This window comes from Chrysochloris asiatica, unplaced genomic scaffold (assembly GCF_000296735.1).
Source record: "Chrysochloris asiatica unplaced genomic scaffold, ChrAsi1.0 scaffold00054, whole genome shotgun sequence".
Classification (NCBI taxonomy): domain Eukaryota; kingdom Metazoa; phylum Chordata; class Mammalia; order Afrosoricida; family Chrysochloridae; genus Chrysochloris; species Chrysochloris asiatica.
In genome coordinates this window covers 14041412-14055104 of record NW_006408572.1, presented here as the reverse complement: position 1 = coordinate 14055104, position 13693 = coordinate 14041412, and the positions used below count along the sequence as shown (strand labels likewise).

Sequence of the window (13693 nt, the reverse complement as noted above, 5' to 3'; positions counted from 1 at the left end):
AGCTCCCTCATATATATGCAGAAATCCTTAACAAAATACTATCAAACACAATAGCATATTAAAAGAGCCATCCACCATGACCAAGTGGGATTTCTTCCAAGAGTGCAGACATAGCTCAACGTTAGAAAACCAGCCAACGTAATACATCACAACAAAAGAATGAAGGGAAATAACAACATGGTTGCATCTCTATGGATGCAGAAAAGGCACTTGATAAAATCCAACTATATTAGTGATGAAAACCATAAAGAGGATTGGAATAGCAAAGAAATCCCTAATATGATTCATGGTATAGATGAAAAGCCAGCAGACATTGTATTTAATGGAGAAAGATTGAGAGCATTATCCTTAAAAGTGGGAACAAGATACGATACGTACGCCTGATCTCAACACTTCTATTCAGTATTGTATTAGAGGTCTTAGTCAGAGCAATAATATGAGTTGAAGGGAAAAAATGGTATCCAGTTTGGAAAACAAGAAGTCAAATTATCTATAGTCACAGATATGCACAGAAAATCCCAAAGTGTTGATGAGAAAACTTCTAGAACTAATACAAGAATTTAACAAAGTTGCAGGGTGTAAAGCCAATAAACAAAAATCTGATGGGTTTTTACACATTAGCAATGAAAAAACTGAACGGGAAATTAGGAAAACAACTCCATTTACAATAGCATCTATAAGAATAAAATGGTGCCATTGAGTTGGATCTGATTTATAGTGGCCCAATGTAGGGTTCCCGAGGATGTAAATCTTTATGGTAGCAGAAAGTCTCATCTTTTTCCTGGGGAGTGGCTGTTGAGTTTAAGAATGAAATGTTGTTGTTAGGTGACATGAAGTCATACCAACCTTATGCACAACAGACTGAAACACTGCCCAATTACGCACCAACCTCATAATCCCTGTCATGCTTAAATCCATTGTTGCCGCCACTGTGCCAATCCATCTCATTCGGCATCTCCCAATTTTCACTTTCTTTCCACTTTTAAAACATGATGTCCTTTTCTAGGAATTGGTCAATGCTGAGAATATGTTCAAAGTATGTGAAATGAAGTCTGGCCATCTTGGCTTCTAAGGAACATTCTGGTTATTCCTCTTCAAACACATCTGTTTGTTCTTCTGACAGTCCACAGTACTTTCAATATTCTTGTCCAATACCATAACTCAAATGCCTCAATTCTACTATCTTCATTGTCCAACTTTCACATGTATATGTTGTTGTTGTTGTTAAGTGTTGTCGAGTAGATTCTGATCCATAGCGACCCTTTATAGGGTTTCCAAGGAGCAGCTGGCGAGCTTGAAGAGCCAACCTTGCAGTTCAAATGGCTTTGCAGTCTGGCACATTAACCCACAGCGCCACACCAGGACTCACATTTATATGAGGCTACTGAAAATAACATGGCTTGGGTCAGACACACCTTAGTCTTCAAATGGACATCTTTGTTCTTGAACACTCTAAAGAGATCTTTTGCAGCAGATGTGCCTACTGTAATATGTTGTTTAAGGAGCTCTGGTAGCGTAGTGGTTATGAATCGGGTTGTGAACCGCAAGGTCAGCAGTTCGAAACTACCAGCTGTTCCGTGGAAGAAAGATGAGGATTTCTACTCCTGTAAAGATTTACAGCCTTCGGAAACCCTGTGCAGGGTCGCTATGAGTCGATTCCGACTCCATTAACCACCTCCACCACCATGTTGTTTGGTTTCTTGACTTCTTCTTCCGTGAGTGTTGATGATGGATCCAAGCAAAATGAAGTCTTTGACAACTAAAATCTTTTTTCCATTTACCATAATGCTATTAACTGACCCAGTGGTGAGGATACTTTTATCTTTATCAGTAAATATTTTAAGTCCCCTTCACTTTCAGCAAGCAAGTTGGTATCATCTGCATATTACAGGTTGTTAGTGAGTCTTCCCACAATCCTGATGCCCCATTCTTCATACAATCTAGCTTCATGGATTATTTGCTCAGCATACAGACTGAGTAAGCATGGTGAAAGAATACAACCCTAGCACACACCTTCCCTGATTTTAAAGCATCCAGTGTCCCTTTGTTCAAACAATGGCCTTTTAGTCTATGTACAGGTTCCTTATGAGCACAATCGAGAGTTCCAGCATACTCACTCTCTGCAATGTTGTCCATAGCTTGTCATGATCACACAGTTGAAAATCTTCACATAGTCAGAAAACTGCAGGTAAACATCTTTCTGGTATTCTCTGCTTTCAGCCAAGATCCATCTGATGTCAGCAATGATATCGCTTGTACCATGTTCTTCTCTGAATCGGGCTTGAACCTCTTAGCAGTTCCCTGTCAATGTACTGTGGCAGCCATTTTTAAATTTCTTTTAGAAAAAATTTACTGGAATGTGATATTAATGGTATTCGCCAATGATTTCCATATTCCATTGGGTCACCTCTCTTTGGAATGGGCAAAACCATGGATCGTTTCCAATGTTTGCCAGGTAGCTGTCTTCCAAATTTCTCGGCATAGATGAATGAGTGTTTACAGTATTGCCTCAGTTTGTTGAAGGATTTTAATTTGTGTTCCATAAATTCCTGGAGCCTTGTTCTTTGCCAATGCCTTCAGTGTACCTTAGACTTTTTCCTTTAGTATCATTGGCTCATGAGTCAGTACCAACTCAATGGCACCTAACATTGGCTCATGATCACATGCTATCTCTTAAAATGGTTGGACATCAACCATTTCTTTTGGGTACAGTGACTCTATATATTCCTTGCATCTTCTTTTGATGGTTTCTGCATCATTCAGTGATTTGCCCAAAGAAACCTTCAATATTGCAAATCACAGCTTGAATTTTTTCCCTTAGTTCCTTCAGTTTGAGAAATTCTGAGCGCGTTTTTCCTTTTTGTTTTCTAACTCAAGGTCCTTGCTCATTTCATTATACTACTTGACTGTGCCTTCTCAAGCTGTCCTTTGAAACTTTCTGTTTAGCTCTTTTACCTCCTTATTTCTTCCATTTGCTTTAGCATCTCTACACTGGAGAACAAGTTTCAGAGTATCTTCTGACATCCGTTTTGGTCTGTTTCATCTTTCTTGTCTTCTTAATAACCTTTTGCATTCTATCTATCTGATGGTCTTGATGTGATCCCACAAGTCTTCTGGTTTTCAATCATTAGAGTCTAATGTAGCAGATCTGCTCTTGAGATGATCTCTAAATTCAGATGGGGTATGTTCAAGGTCAGATTTTGGCTCTCCTGGAGTGGTTTTAATTTTCTCAGTTTCAGTCTGGGCAATTAATGGTCTGTTCCACAGTCTGCCCTGGCCTTGTTTTGGCTGGTTTATATGGAGTCTTTCCACCTTTTCTCTCCACAGTTGTAGTCCATTTGATTTCTGTGTGAGGTCCATGTGCATAGTCATCTTTTATGTTGCTTAAAAAGGGTATTTGCGATGAACAAGAAATTTGTTTTGCAATCTCCAGCACCACTTCTATCACCAAGGCCCTATTTTCCAACTTCTGATCTTTCCTTTGGGTTTCCAACCTTTGCACTGCAATCATCAGTAATGATCAACACATCTTGATTGCATGTTTGATCAATTTCAAACTGAAGAGAGTTTGTAAAATTATACAATTTCATCATCACTGGTTTTGTTACTTGGTGTGTACATCTGAATAATAGATGTATTAACTGGTGTTCTTTATAGTTGTATGGATATTACCCTCTCAGAGGCAACCTTATATTTCAAGATAAATCTTGAAACGTATTTTTTAATGATGAATTCGATACCATTCCTCTTCAATGTTTCATTCCCAGAATAGTAAACCATGTGATTGTCAGATTCAAAATGGCCAATACCCATCTATTTCAGCTCACTAATGCTAGGATGCCAGAGTTCTGGTGTCTCTTGTAGGTTAATACATTGAACTGCTATATTGTTTTGAACTGCAAGGTCAGTGGTTCAAGCTCACCAGCTGCTCCTCAGAAACCTTATACAGGGTCACTATGGGTCAGAACTGACTTGATGGAATTTAGCAACAACAACAAGGCTAGGATATCGATCTTTATGAATTGCATTGCATTTTTGAAAACTTCCAATTTTCCTATATTCATACTTCATATATTCCGTGTTCTGTTTATTGATGGATGTTTGCAGTTCTTTCTTGTCATTTTGAGTTGTGCCCCATCAGCAAATGAAGGTCCCAAAAACTTTACTCCATTCATGTCATCACAGTCTACTCTACTTTAAGGAGGAAGCTCTTCCCCAGTTGCATTTTCAGTGACTTCCAATCTTAGGGGCTCATCTGGCACTCTAGCTGACAAGATTCTGGTGTTCTTCATCATATTTCAATATTCAATATTCTGGTGCTATACGATAGTGTTCCACTACTATTTGTAAGGTTTTCAATGGGTACATATTTGGAAGTAGTCCACCTCTCCTTCTTCCTAGCCTGTCTTAGTCTTGAAGCTCAGCTAAAACCTGGCCACCCTGGGTGACCCTGCCAGAATTCAAAATACAAGTGGCACAGTTTCTAGCATCACAGCAACTCACAAGCCACCACAGTACAACAAACTTACAGACCAGTGGTCTAAAGGGCTTTTACAATGAAAACTAAAAAAATACTTTGTCTTGTTATAAAGTGCTATTGAGTCAGTTCTAAATCTTAATGGCTCTGTATCGGGTTTTCAAGGAGTGACTGAACCACCAAACACGCAGACCTGGCAGTTAACAATCTGGTGCTTATTCTACAGTGCCACACCAGGACTCCAAAATACTACTGAAAGAGATTAAAGAATACTTTAATACATGGAAAGATGTTCATGGATTAAAAGACTTAATATTGTTAAAAATGTAAACGCCGCCCTAAGCAATCTTTAGATTTGACCAAATCTTGACCAAAATCCCGACAGCCTTCTTTACAGAAATAGGAAAACAAATCATTAACTTTATATGGAATGACAACCAAAAATTCAAACTCAATTTATGACTCACAGCAACACTGTTAGAGCAGTTCCACTCCCTATGGTTTCAAAAGACACAAATCTTTTTGGAGGCGGATTTTTTTTTTTTTTTCCCTTGGGTTGGTTGTTGGTTTTGACTTCTTGCCTTTTTGTTCGGCACCCCACCTTTTAACCGCTGTACCACTATGGTTCCTTATGGAATGGCAAGAGGCCCAAATAGCTAAAGCAATGTTGAAAGCAAAGAACTAAGTAAGAGGATTTGTTGTTGTTGTTGTTAAGTGCTATTGAGTGGCCTCCGACTCATAGAGACCCTGCATACGCTTTCTGAGGAACAACTGGTGAGATTTGAACTGCCAACTCTGCTGTTCAAACCGACTTTGCTGCATTATCCATCAGCGCCATACCAGGGTTCCAAGAGGATTTATACTTCCTGATTTTAAAACATGGAACACAGGTACAGAAATCAAAACAGACTAGTACTGACTGATACAACAAGAGACACACAAACGAATAGAACAGAATTGAAATCCAGAAATAAACCCATACATCCATGCTCAGCTGATTTTTTACAATGACACTTAGTCCATTAAACTGGGAAAGAGGATATCTTCAATAAATGGTGCTGAAGAAATTGGCTTTCCACATGCCGAAACATGAAACCGGTTTCACACCTCACACCATATAATCAAACAAATTCAAAATAGGCTAAAGATCCAAATGTGAAAACTAAGATCATACGATTCATAGAAAAAAAAAAAACCAGCAGAAACACTGTCAGGCATAGTCTTTAACAACAGATAATCTAATAACAAAAACAGAAACAGTAAATGACAGAACAAATAAATGCTACTTCATTTTGTTCATTAAAAGACATTACAAAAGAAAACTGAAAAGACAAGCTACCTAATAGGAACATAGCTTTGGAAACCATATGCCCAATAAGAAATATCATAATATAGCCAAAGTCATTGTAGAAGTGAATCTTAAAATTATATCCCTTTCCACTATCTAATATAAACTCTTCTGATAAAACCTTTGTAAGTATAGAAATTGAGGCCTAAATAACTTGGCCAGGGTTATACTGTGAATGTAACCAGCCCAATCAAGCGAGCAAAAGGACAATTACTCCAAATTTGTTAAGTTGAGCCCCTGGCCTAACAGATGGTTGTGAGGTTCTCCAAGTGGGAAGGCTGAAGGTATCTGAAACATTGCATGACAATGGGAAGGCTATCAGAATCAAACAGCTCTTGTACTGAGCACATGCTCTAACTCGCATACATTCTATAGAAGAAAAGCAAGAATACTACCACATTACAGGGGCTTCTAATCTACGGCATCCTGTTTTGAAACTTTTTTAAAAAAGCAAAAATTCCATTAACGTAAATAGACACAGCCCTGAGGGTTGTTGTTATTCAATGCCTTCAAGTTGGTTCTGACCCATAGGGACCCTGCATAGGGTTTCCAGCTGCTGATCTTGCGATTCAAATCAGTTTTGAAATCCAACGCATTACCCCATAGTGCCATAAGCTATGTAAGAAAATAGGCTGGCCTCTTCAGTCTAGGGTGTAATCATCTTTGCTCACCTGGGAAATGAAGAAAGACTGACGGAGTTAGGCCCACACCATAAAAAATATAAATAAAAATGGCCGGTTGCACAGTAACATCTAGTAGTTGCCTGGTGAGTATTTAACAACAAGGTCTTCTGGGACAAAAGGCCTTATTAGTAGCTTTTGCCAATTTCTGAGGTGTAAATATTCCTACTCTGTCTGTTTCAAAGCTGCAAACTTGACTTCACTGAGGGAAGCCCTGAGGATAAGGGTAAACTAGGAGAGGCAGAAAGAGATGCATACAATGGGCTATCAAGAGCCAGGACAAACCAGCATAAGTGAGTTTCATGACCCACTGAACTTTGACTCCCACACATACCCACCAGCACACATCCCTGACTGGTAACCAGGCTGTGCTAGGCCAATCCTACTCTATGGTCAGAGAAGAGACGTTTCTGATCAGTTGTTATGTTGTTGTTGTTAAGTACTGTGGAGGCACAGGGTTTCCGAGGCTATAAATCTTTACAGGAGCAGAATGTCTCATCTTTCTCCCGCGGAACTGCTGGTAGTTTCGAACTGCTGACCCTGAGGTTAGCAGCCAGACTTGTTATTATAACATCCCTTAATTAGATTGCTGCTTCCTGTTTTCCAAGGTTTTTCACTGCCTACTATGTCACTGTTGTTAAGTACTGTCAAGTCTGTTCAAACTCTTAGCAAGCCCTGTATAGGGTTTCTGAGGAGTGGCTGGTATGTGAACCACCGACCTTTACGTTTGCAGTCAAGTGCTTATTTGCCTCCCTAATATAGTTCACTTAAAATCAAATTGTTCCCATCCATTTTCCTGTCACCTTCTCATGCCCATTAATCTTTCTTCCTTCCTCATCCAAGTCCATTAGTGAGATAAAGACCAACTTTGATCATGACTATTAACAATAATGCTTGCAACGTATATTTGCTATAAGATAAAGAAAGCCAAATGCTCTGAAATTAATTAAAATTGAGAAAATTTGTTGCCAGCCTCTGACATATTTTTAAGGTTAGTAACAACCCTCCAAAAATTTCTGCCCAAGTCTGTACCTGACTCCTTTAATCAAAACTTCTTTTCCATAGCATCATAATTGAGTTGTAGACTTAAATCATTTTTGTTTTATAGTAATGCTTATTTGATACTATTATAATGACACCGTTTTATCTAATTTCTCATTATTACCAAAAGATACTTGGCTACAATGAACTTTTTTTGAAGCTGACCTGGGAAACTTAATCGCTATTTTATTTCTTTAATTAAGATGAGGCTTTTGGCTTCCACAATGATTTACAGCCTCAAAAATGCCACACAGTGTTGAGGGCACTTAACAACAACCTACTAATGTGAAAAGTAAATTTGGAACACAAAGTAACCCCATAAACATACTTCTGTTATATTGTTTTATTTCAGAGTCTCAAATTTCAATTATTTGCATACCACCTTTATGATATTTGTCACATCTTTGTACAACCTTTATTATTAATGCTTTTTCTCAAAACTGACTCACATTTTAACTAATATCATATAGAATGGAAGCTGTGACTCACTACCATAAATAGGAAATTGATGTCAGGTGTTCAAAACTGAGTTTTTTCCTTAACACATTTCAAAACTGGATGACCCTATGTCCTCCACAACCATCCTTCATACCAACAGTGATATATACATAGACCATTGTTGTTGTGATGTGCCTTCGAGTCTATTCTGACCCATAGTGACCCTGTATAGGGTTTCCAAGGAGCAGCTGGTGAGCTTGAACCACCGACCTTGCAGTTCAAACGGCTTTGTAGTCTGGCACATTAACCCACAGCGCCACACCAGGACTCCCATCAACCATTTGTTGGGATAAACACCTGCCCAGTTAAATTGAAGTATCAATTTGGAACAATAGCTGGTTCTTCAGTGCTACAGAATCCCTCAGTGAAACAATCCATGAGTCTCAAGAAAGACCTGGTTCTAAGCATATCATAGCGTTATGTGCCAGTAGGCTTCTCTGATGAGATTTTAGAGGACCAAAAGGACCTCAGACATTTCTGCTGCATAGTCGATGTCAGAAATTCTGTCACAGGAAATTTATCCCTTGAGCTAAATGGATTCCAAATCCTATGCCACACAATCTCCTCCCCTCTTCAACAGAAAGCTCCAGCTTGATTAATTTTCTATTTTGAACTTCCACAACCAATTGTCATGGAATGAACCCCAACTCATGGAGACCCCATGTGTGTCAGTATAGAACTCCACAGGGTTTTCAATGGCTCATTTCTTTATAAGTAGATCACCAGACCTTTCTCTGAGGTACTTTTGGGTAGACTAGAACCTTCCATCTTTTGTTAACAGCTGAATGTTAACCGTTTGCATCACCCATAGACCCACAGGTTGTTGTTTTGTTAAATGCCATGGAGTTGGTTCTGACTCATAGCCATCTGTACAGGGTTTCTGAGGAGCGACTAGTTTGAACTGCCTACCGTGTGGTTAGCAGTCCACTGCTTATCCTACAATGCCACACCAGGAGTCCTAGACTCACATGTTTATTGTTGTTGATAAGTGCTGTAGAGTCAGTTTCAACTCATAGCGACCATGTATAGGATTTCCAAGCAGGTGGGCTTGAATTGCCCACCTTGTGGTTTGCAGTCCAATTCTGATATTGTAGCGCGACACCAGGAGTCCAGAGACTCACAGAGGAGATAGTATTTAAAGAAAAAGTTCTGATGGAAAATAATATCTGGAAACTATTGCTCAGATTACATTTGAATCATATAAAATTACAAATACTTTTGAACTCACCTTCTGAATACAGCACTGAAAAGCTGGGGCAAAGTTTAAAAGGAGAAAGGGGGGAAAGAAACAAAGTACAACAGCAAGGAGCGAGGGGTTCCCCAAAAAATGTACTTCCTTCTAATTATAGATTTTAGACGCCTGGTTGGATCAGCACTGGACTGTGTGAATCACAACCTACCAGCTGCTCCTTGGAAACTTTATACAGGGTTCTATGAGTCAGAACTGACTCAATGGCACTTAACAACAACAACAGTTATAGATTTCAGGAGCTCTGGTAGTGTAGTGGATTATGAGTCAGGCTGCTAACTGGCAAGGTCAGCAGTTTGAAACTACCAGCCACTTGGCGGGAGAAAGATGAAGCTTTCTGTTCCCGTAAAAATTTACAACCCCAGAAATTCTATATAGGCTTGCAATGAGCCGGAACTGACTCCACGACACATAACCACCAATTGCAGATTTTACTGGCTTTATAATTTTGGTCTGGGCTGATCTTGTCTGGTACTGAGATGGCCCCGAAATGATACTCTCTGACAGTAAGTAGGAAAAGAGGAAACAGCAGCAATGAGTTTGAAATGGAATAGAGACTTCGTATGGAATCAGGAGAAGAGGAACCAGAACCCCAGACAATATTGTTCCAACAACATTGTACTTCCCCTGTCATTTCTCATAATGGCTAGATGAAGCAGGTAAGAGGCGTGTGCAACATAGCCCTGGTATGCACTGGGGCTCAGAGAGGTTACGAGAATCTGAGTAGCTGCTTGCATGTTCCTAGCTTTGGTATTTTTGTCACAATGCTATATTGTCTCAGGTTGGGAGATTCTAAGGACTTGAAGCTGCTGAAATCAGAAATCAGAGAAAATAGTCAATTTATCACAAAAGAAAAAACTGTATTTGTGAAAATCTGCAATGGTCCTCACCTGCTGCAACATCGCTGAACATCGCCTTGAAAGCAGGGAAGTAACTGCTCTGAAGTTTGTCCAGGAGCCCAGCCATGCCTCTTACTTTGATTGTTCTCAGTTGATTATAAACGTATTCCAGATCTTCATACCTATAAAGCCATGGGGAAAGGTGAGCTTCAGGAAATGCAAGTCACACTCTGATGAGCCCTGCTCTCACAGACAGAGAGGAGTCTTGCCTTACTGAGGGTGTTCTCACAAAGACCAGACTCCAGCCCATAGAACTTTGACATCTGTTCCCAGAACAGAGAGGGCAAAAACCGGAGCTGAGAACACAGGTTTAAAGGGGCATCTCCAGGAGATAATAGCAGGGAACTCTGTTGTGACCATCTGGTGGCTCAAAACCTTAGCAGTTGGAGGTCGTTAACTCTTGCAGGAAGCTTTGGGGCTGGGACATCATTGGAACAAGGCCCATAGTAGGTCAATGGAATGGGCAAAAAATGGGCCAGAGGACAGGGCATCTCAGCATGGTGGTACAAACATGGTTGGCACTCTATCGGTCTGCCCAGTCATGTGGCACTGACATTTTCTACTCAATGGAAGACATCTGCCTCTAATAGCTGTCTGCTTCCATTTGAGTAAAGGACTGATTAACACAGTGAAAACTAAAATAGCAAGGCCCTGTGGGAGAAGAGGTGGGAATAAGTTGGAGCAGTAGCTTCTCAGGGTTGGGCACAGGCCTACTCATGATTCACTTAGACCTAGAAATAGCCCCGTCCTTAGCCAGTGTCCAAAACCTCCTCTCTTTGTCCAGATCCTAAAAAAAAAAAAAAAAAAAAAGTATACACCTAGCCTTGACTGTTCAGAAAGAAGGGAGTAGACACTTCAATGAAAGTATCCAAGAGCATTATTCTATTTGTCTGTGTTGTTGTTGTTGTTGTTAAGTGCCTTCGAGTCGGTTCCGACCCATAGCGACCCTGTACAGGGTTTCCGAGGCTGTAATCTTTATGGGAACAGAAAGCCTCATCTTTCTCCAGTGGAACACCTGCTGGCCTTAAGGTTCGCAGCCCAATTCGTAACCACTACGCTACAATTGTCTGTGTAGTGCAAAGAAAAAAGCTCTGGTAATGTAGTGGTTATGGATCGGGCTATGAACCGCAAGGTCAGCAGTTCGAAACTACCAGCTGTTCCACAGGAGAAAGATGAGGCTTTCTGCTCTCGTAAAGATTTACAGCCTTGGAAACCCTGTAACCTGTATAGGGTCGTTATGAGTCAGAACTGACTCCACGTCACATACCCACCAACTTTTGAGGAACTGATTGTAGCTCTAGAAAGAAGAGTATTGAATTCTAGGAAAGAGTGAATCTCCCAGACCCTGGAACATTTTTATAAGGAGCTCTGGTAGCGTAGTGGTTACGAATCGGGCTGCGAACCTTAAGGTCAGCGGTTCGAAACTACCAGCCGCTCCGCGGGAGAAAGATGAGGCTTTCTACTCCCGTAAGGATTTACACCCTCGGAAACCCTGTACAGGGTCGCTATGGGTCGGAACCGACTCGACGGCACTCAACAACAACAACAACAATGACATGGAGCTGTCTGCCCTTAAGGGGAAGAGAAACCCCTGAAGAATTAGTCTCAATAGTTGGCTCCCTGCTGCTGAGCCAGATGTGGCTTTATCCTCTGTAGGACATCTGCTCCCCAGGGTTTGAGCATGGGACTCTATGCCTACCTGCTCTTCCAGAACTCCAACTCCACCTTAGGTGTGGGATTCTCCCCTTGCAAGAATGGTTGGGAAGATTCTCTTTTGAGTACTGCCTGGATTTGGTGGCTCCATCTGATCACTGCAGATTCAATAGAGTAGATAGCAGACTTATCCATGGAATCCAAGCTGTAAAAGACCAAAAACAAATCCTGCTGGAATGTGTGGGAATAACTTAGCACTGGTGAGGTTCTAGGTTAAGCGCTGAGCTGCAAATCACAAGGTTGGTGGTTCAAACCCACCATCTGCTCCTTAAGAGAAAGATGAAGCGGTCTGCTCCTATGAGTTTTACAGTCTCAGAAACCCTAGGAAACAGTTCTACTCTATGCGTAGAACTCTATGAGTTGGAATGGATTCAATGTCAGTGTGTTTTCTATGCCCCTCGCAAAAAGAATCCCAAGAGGACTTCTGGTTTGGGTGGTGGCAGAGACAGCCAGGTAGGAAAGGCTGCATGGTAGAAGGTACGGAAAACACCAGAGCTCTGTATCTAGCATAAGGTGCAAGGCATCAATTTCCTGCACGCGCAAGTGGAAAAATCACACTATAAAGGAAAATACTGCAATTTAGGAATCACTCGAAACATGGGACTCCCTCTGCAGCCACCAGCCGGGGAGGAGTTCAGAAGGCAGGGCTACAGCCAGACCAGCACAGGGAACCGGCAAGCGGTGCAGTGACATTTGCAAAAGGAGTTGCAGGGGATTCTACACATTTTTTCTGTACTCTTCCCTGTAGTGCCTTCTTTGCCCAGCCTGGATGCCTTCAGGCAAGTGGGTGCGCACTGCCCAAAAAGTCCAGTGCTGAGCCCACAGTTTTCCCACAGCACAGAGAGAAAGAGCTTGGCAGCTGCTTATGACATCAGCCTCAGGGTCGCAGCCCTAAAATTAATTTGTGGAAGACCATTTACTCCGGCCTATCTAGCAAAAAAAAAGCAGGCCTGTCAGGACTGACAGACAAACCATATGAACAATCTGTAAAACCCCAACATAAGAGGACGCAACTATCTCAAGAATTGTGTTGTGCACACGCAGATACTTAACTGACCTTCAGAGACAGACAAAAATAGTAGACAATCTTTCTCCCATTAACTTCTCAATATCTATCTGTGCACCTCTATGGAGGTGACTAGAGCAGGGGCCTGAGCGAGCGGACAACCCTACCCACTGCTGGAGGCTTCTACGGTGCACACACACTGCCTGTGTACCAAGGCGACTAGATAGTCCGCCACAGTTTTATTTTTGTTACAAAGTGCTGAGTTTTGTCTCTGCTTTTATATTGCTTTTGGTCCTTTTGATCACACATTTTTCCTGGAGGTGGGAGCTTTTTCTCCCTATATTACCCAAGAAGAGACAGTCATTGTGGCCATATAGCCAAGCTACAAGCATACCCCATAATACTCCACCATTGAGACAAGAGCCAATAACAACTGCTAAGCATTACATGCAAAAAAGGGAAGCCTTTATCTTGATCATATCCACCAGGAGACACCCAGTAAGCTTAACAACACAACAACAAACATCCACCTAACTTTGAAAAACCCCAAATAACTACAAGAAATGACAAGCAAAACACAACAAAAGATCTCAAAACATTTCAAAAAACAGAAAAGAGTAACTGAGACAAATGCGCTGGAGACAGACAAAGACTCCCCAGAAGAGGAAGAGCAGGTTTTGGATTTGCCTGAGAAGAAATTCAGAAGAATGATATGGAAACAAATTCAAATGCTCTGAAAAGGGGTGGAGGAAAATAAGGAAGAAGTCAGGAAAGTACTACAA

General features: G+C 41.0%; 1 protein-coding gene across 1 annotated transcript in view; it reads right to left on the bottom strand.

Moving 5' to 3' along the window:
* The window catches only part of DNAH9 (dynein, axonemal, heavy chain 9), a 556281-nt gene that overhangs the window by 519518 nt on the left and 23070 nt on the right, over positions 1 to 13693 (bottom strand). The window contains exons 3-4 of the mRNA XM_006863433.1: positions 11892 to 12050; positions 10184 to 10314 (exon numbers count right to left, since the gene is read on the bottom strand). Of these exons, the coding sequence (XP_006863495.1) occupies positions 10184 to 10314; positions 11892 to 12050 (290 nt within the window). The remainder of the gene's footprint in view (positions 1 to 10183; positions 10315 to 11891; positions 12051 to 13693) is intronic.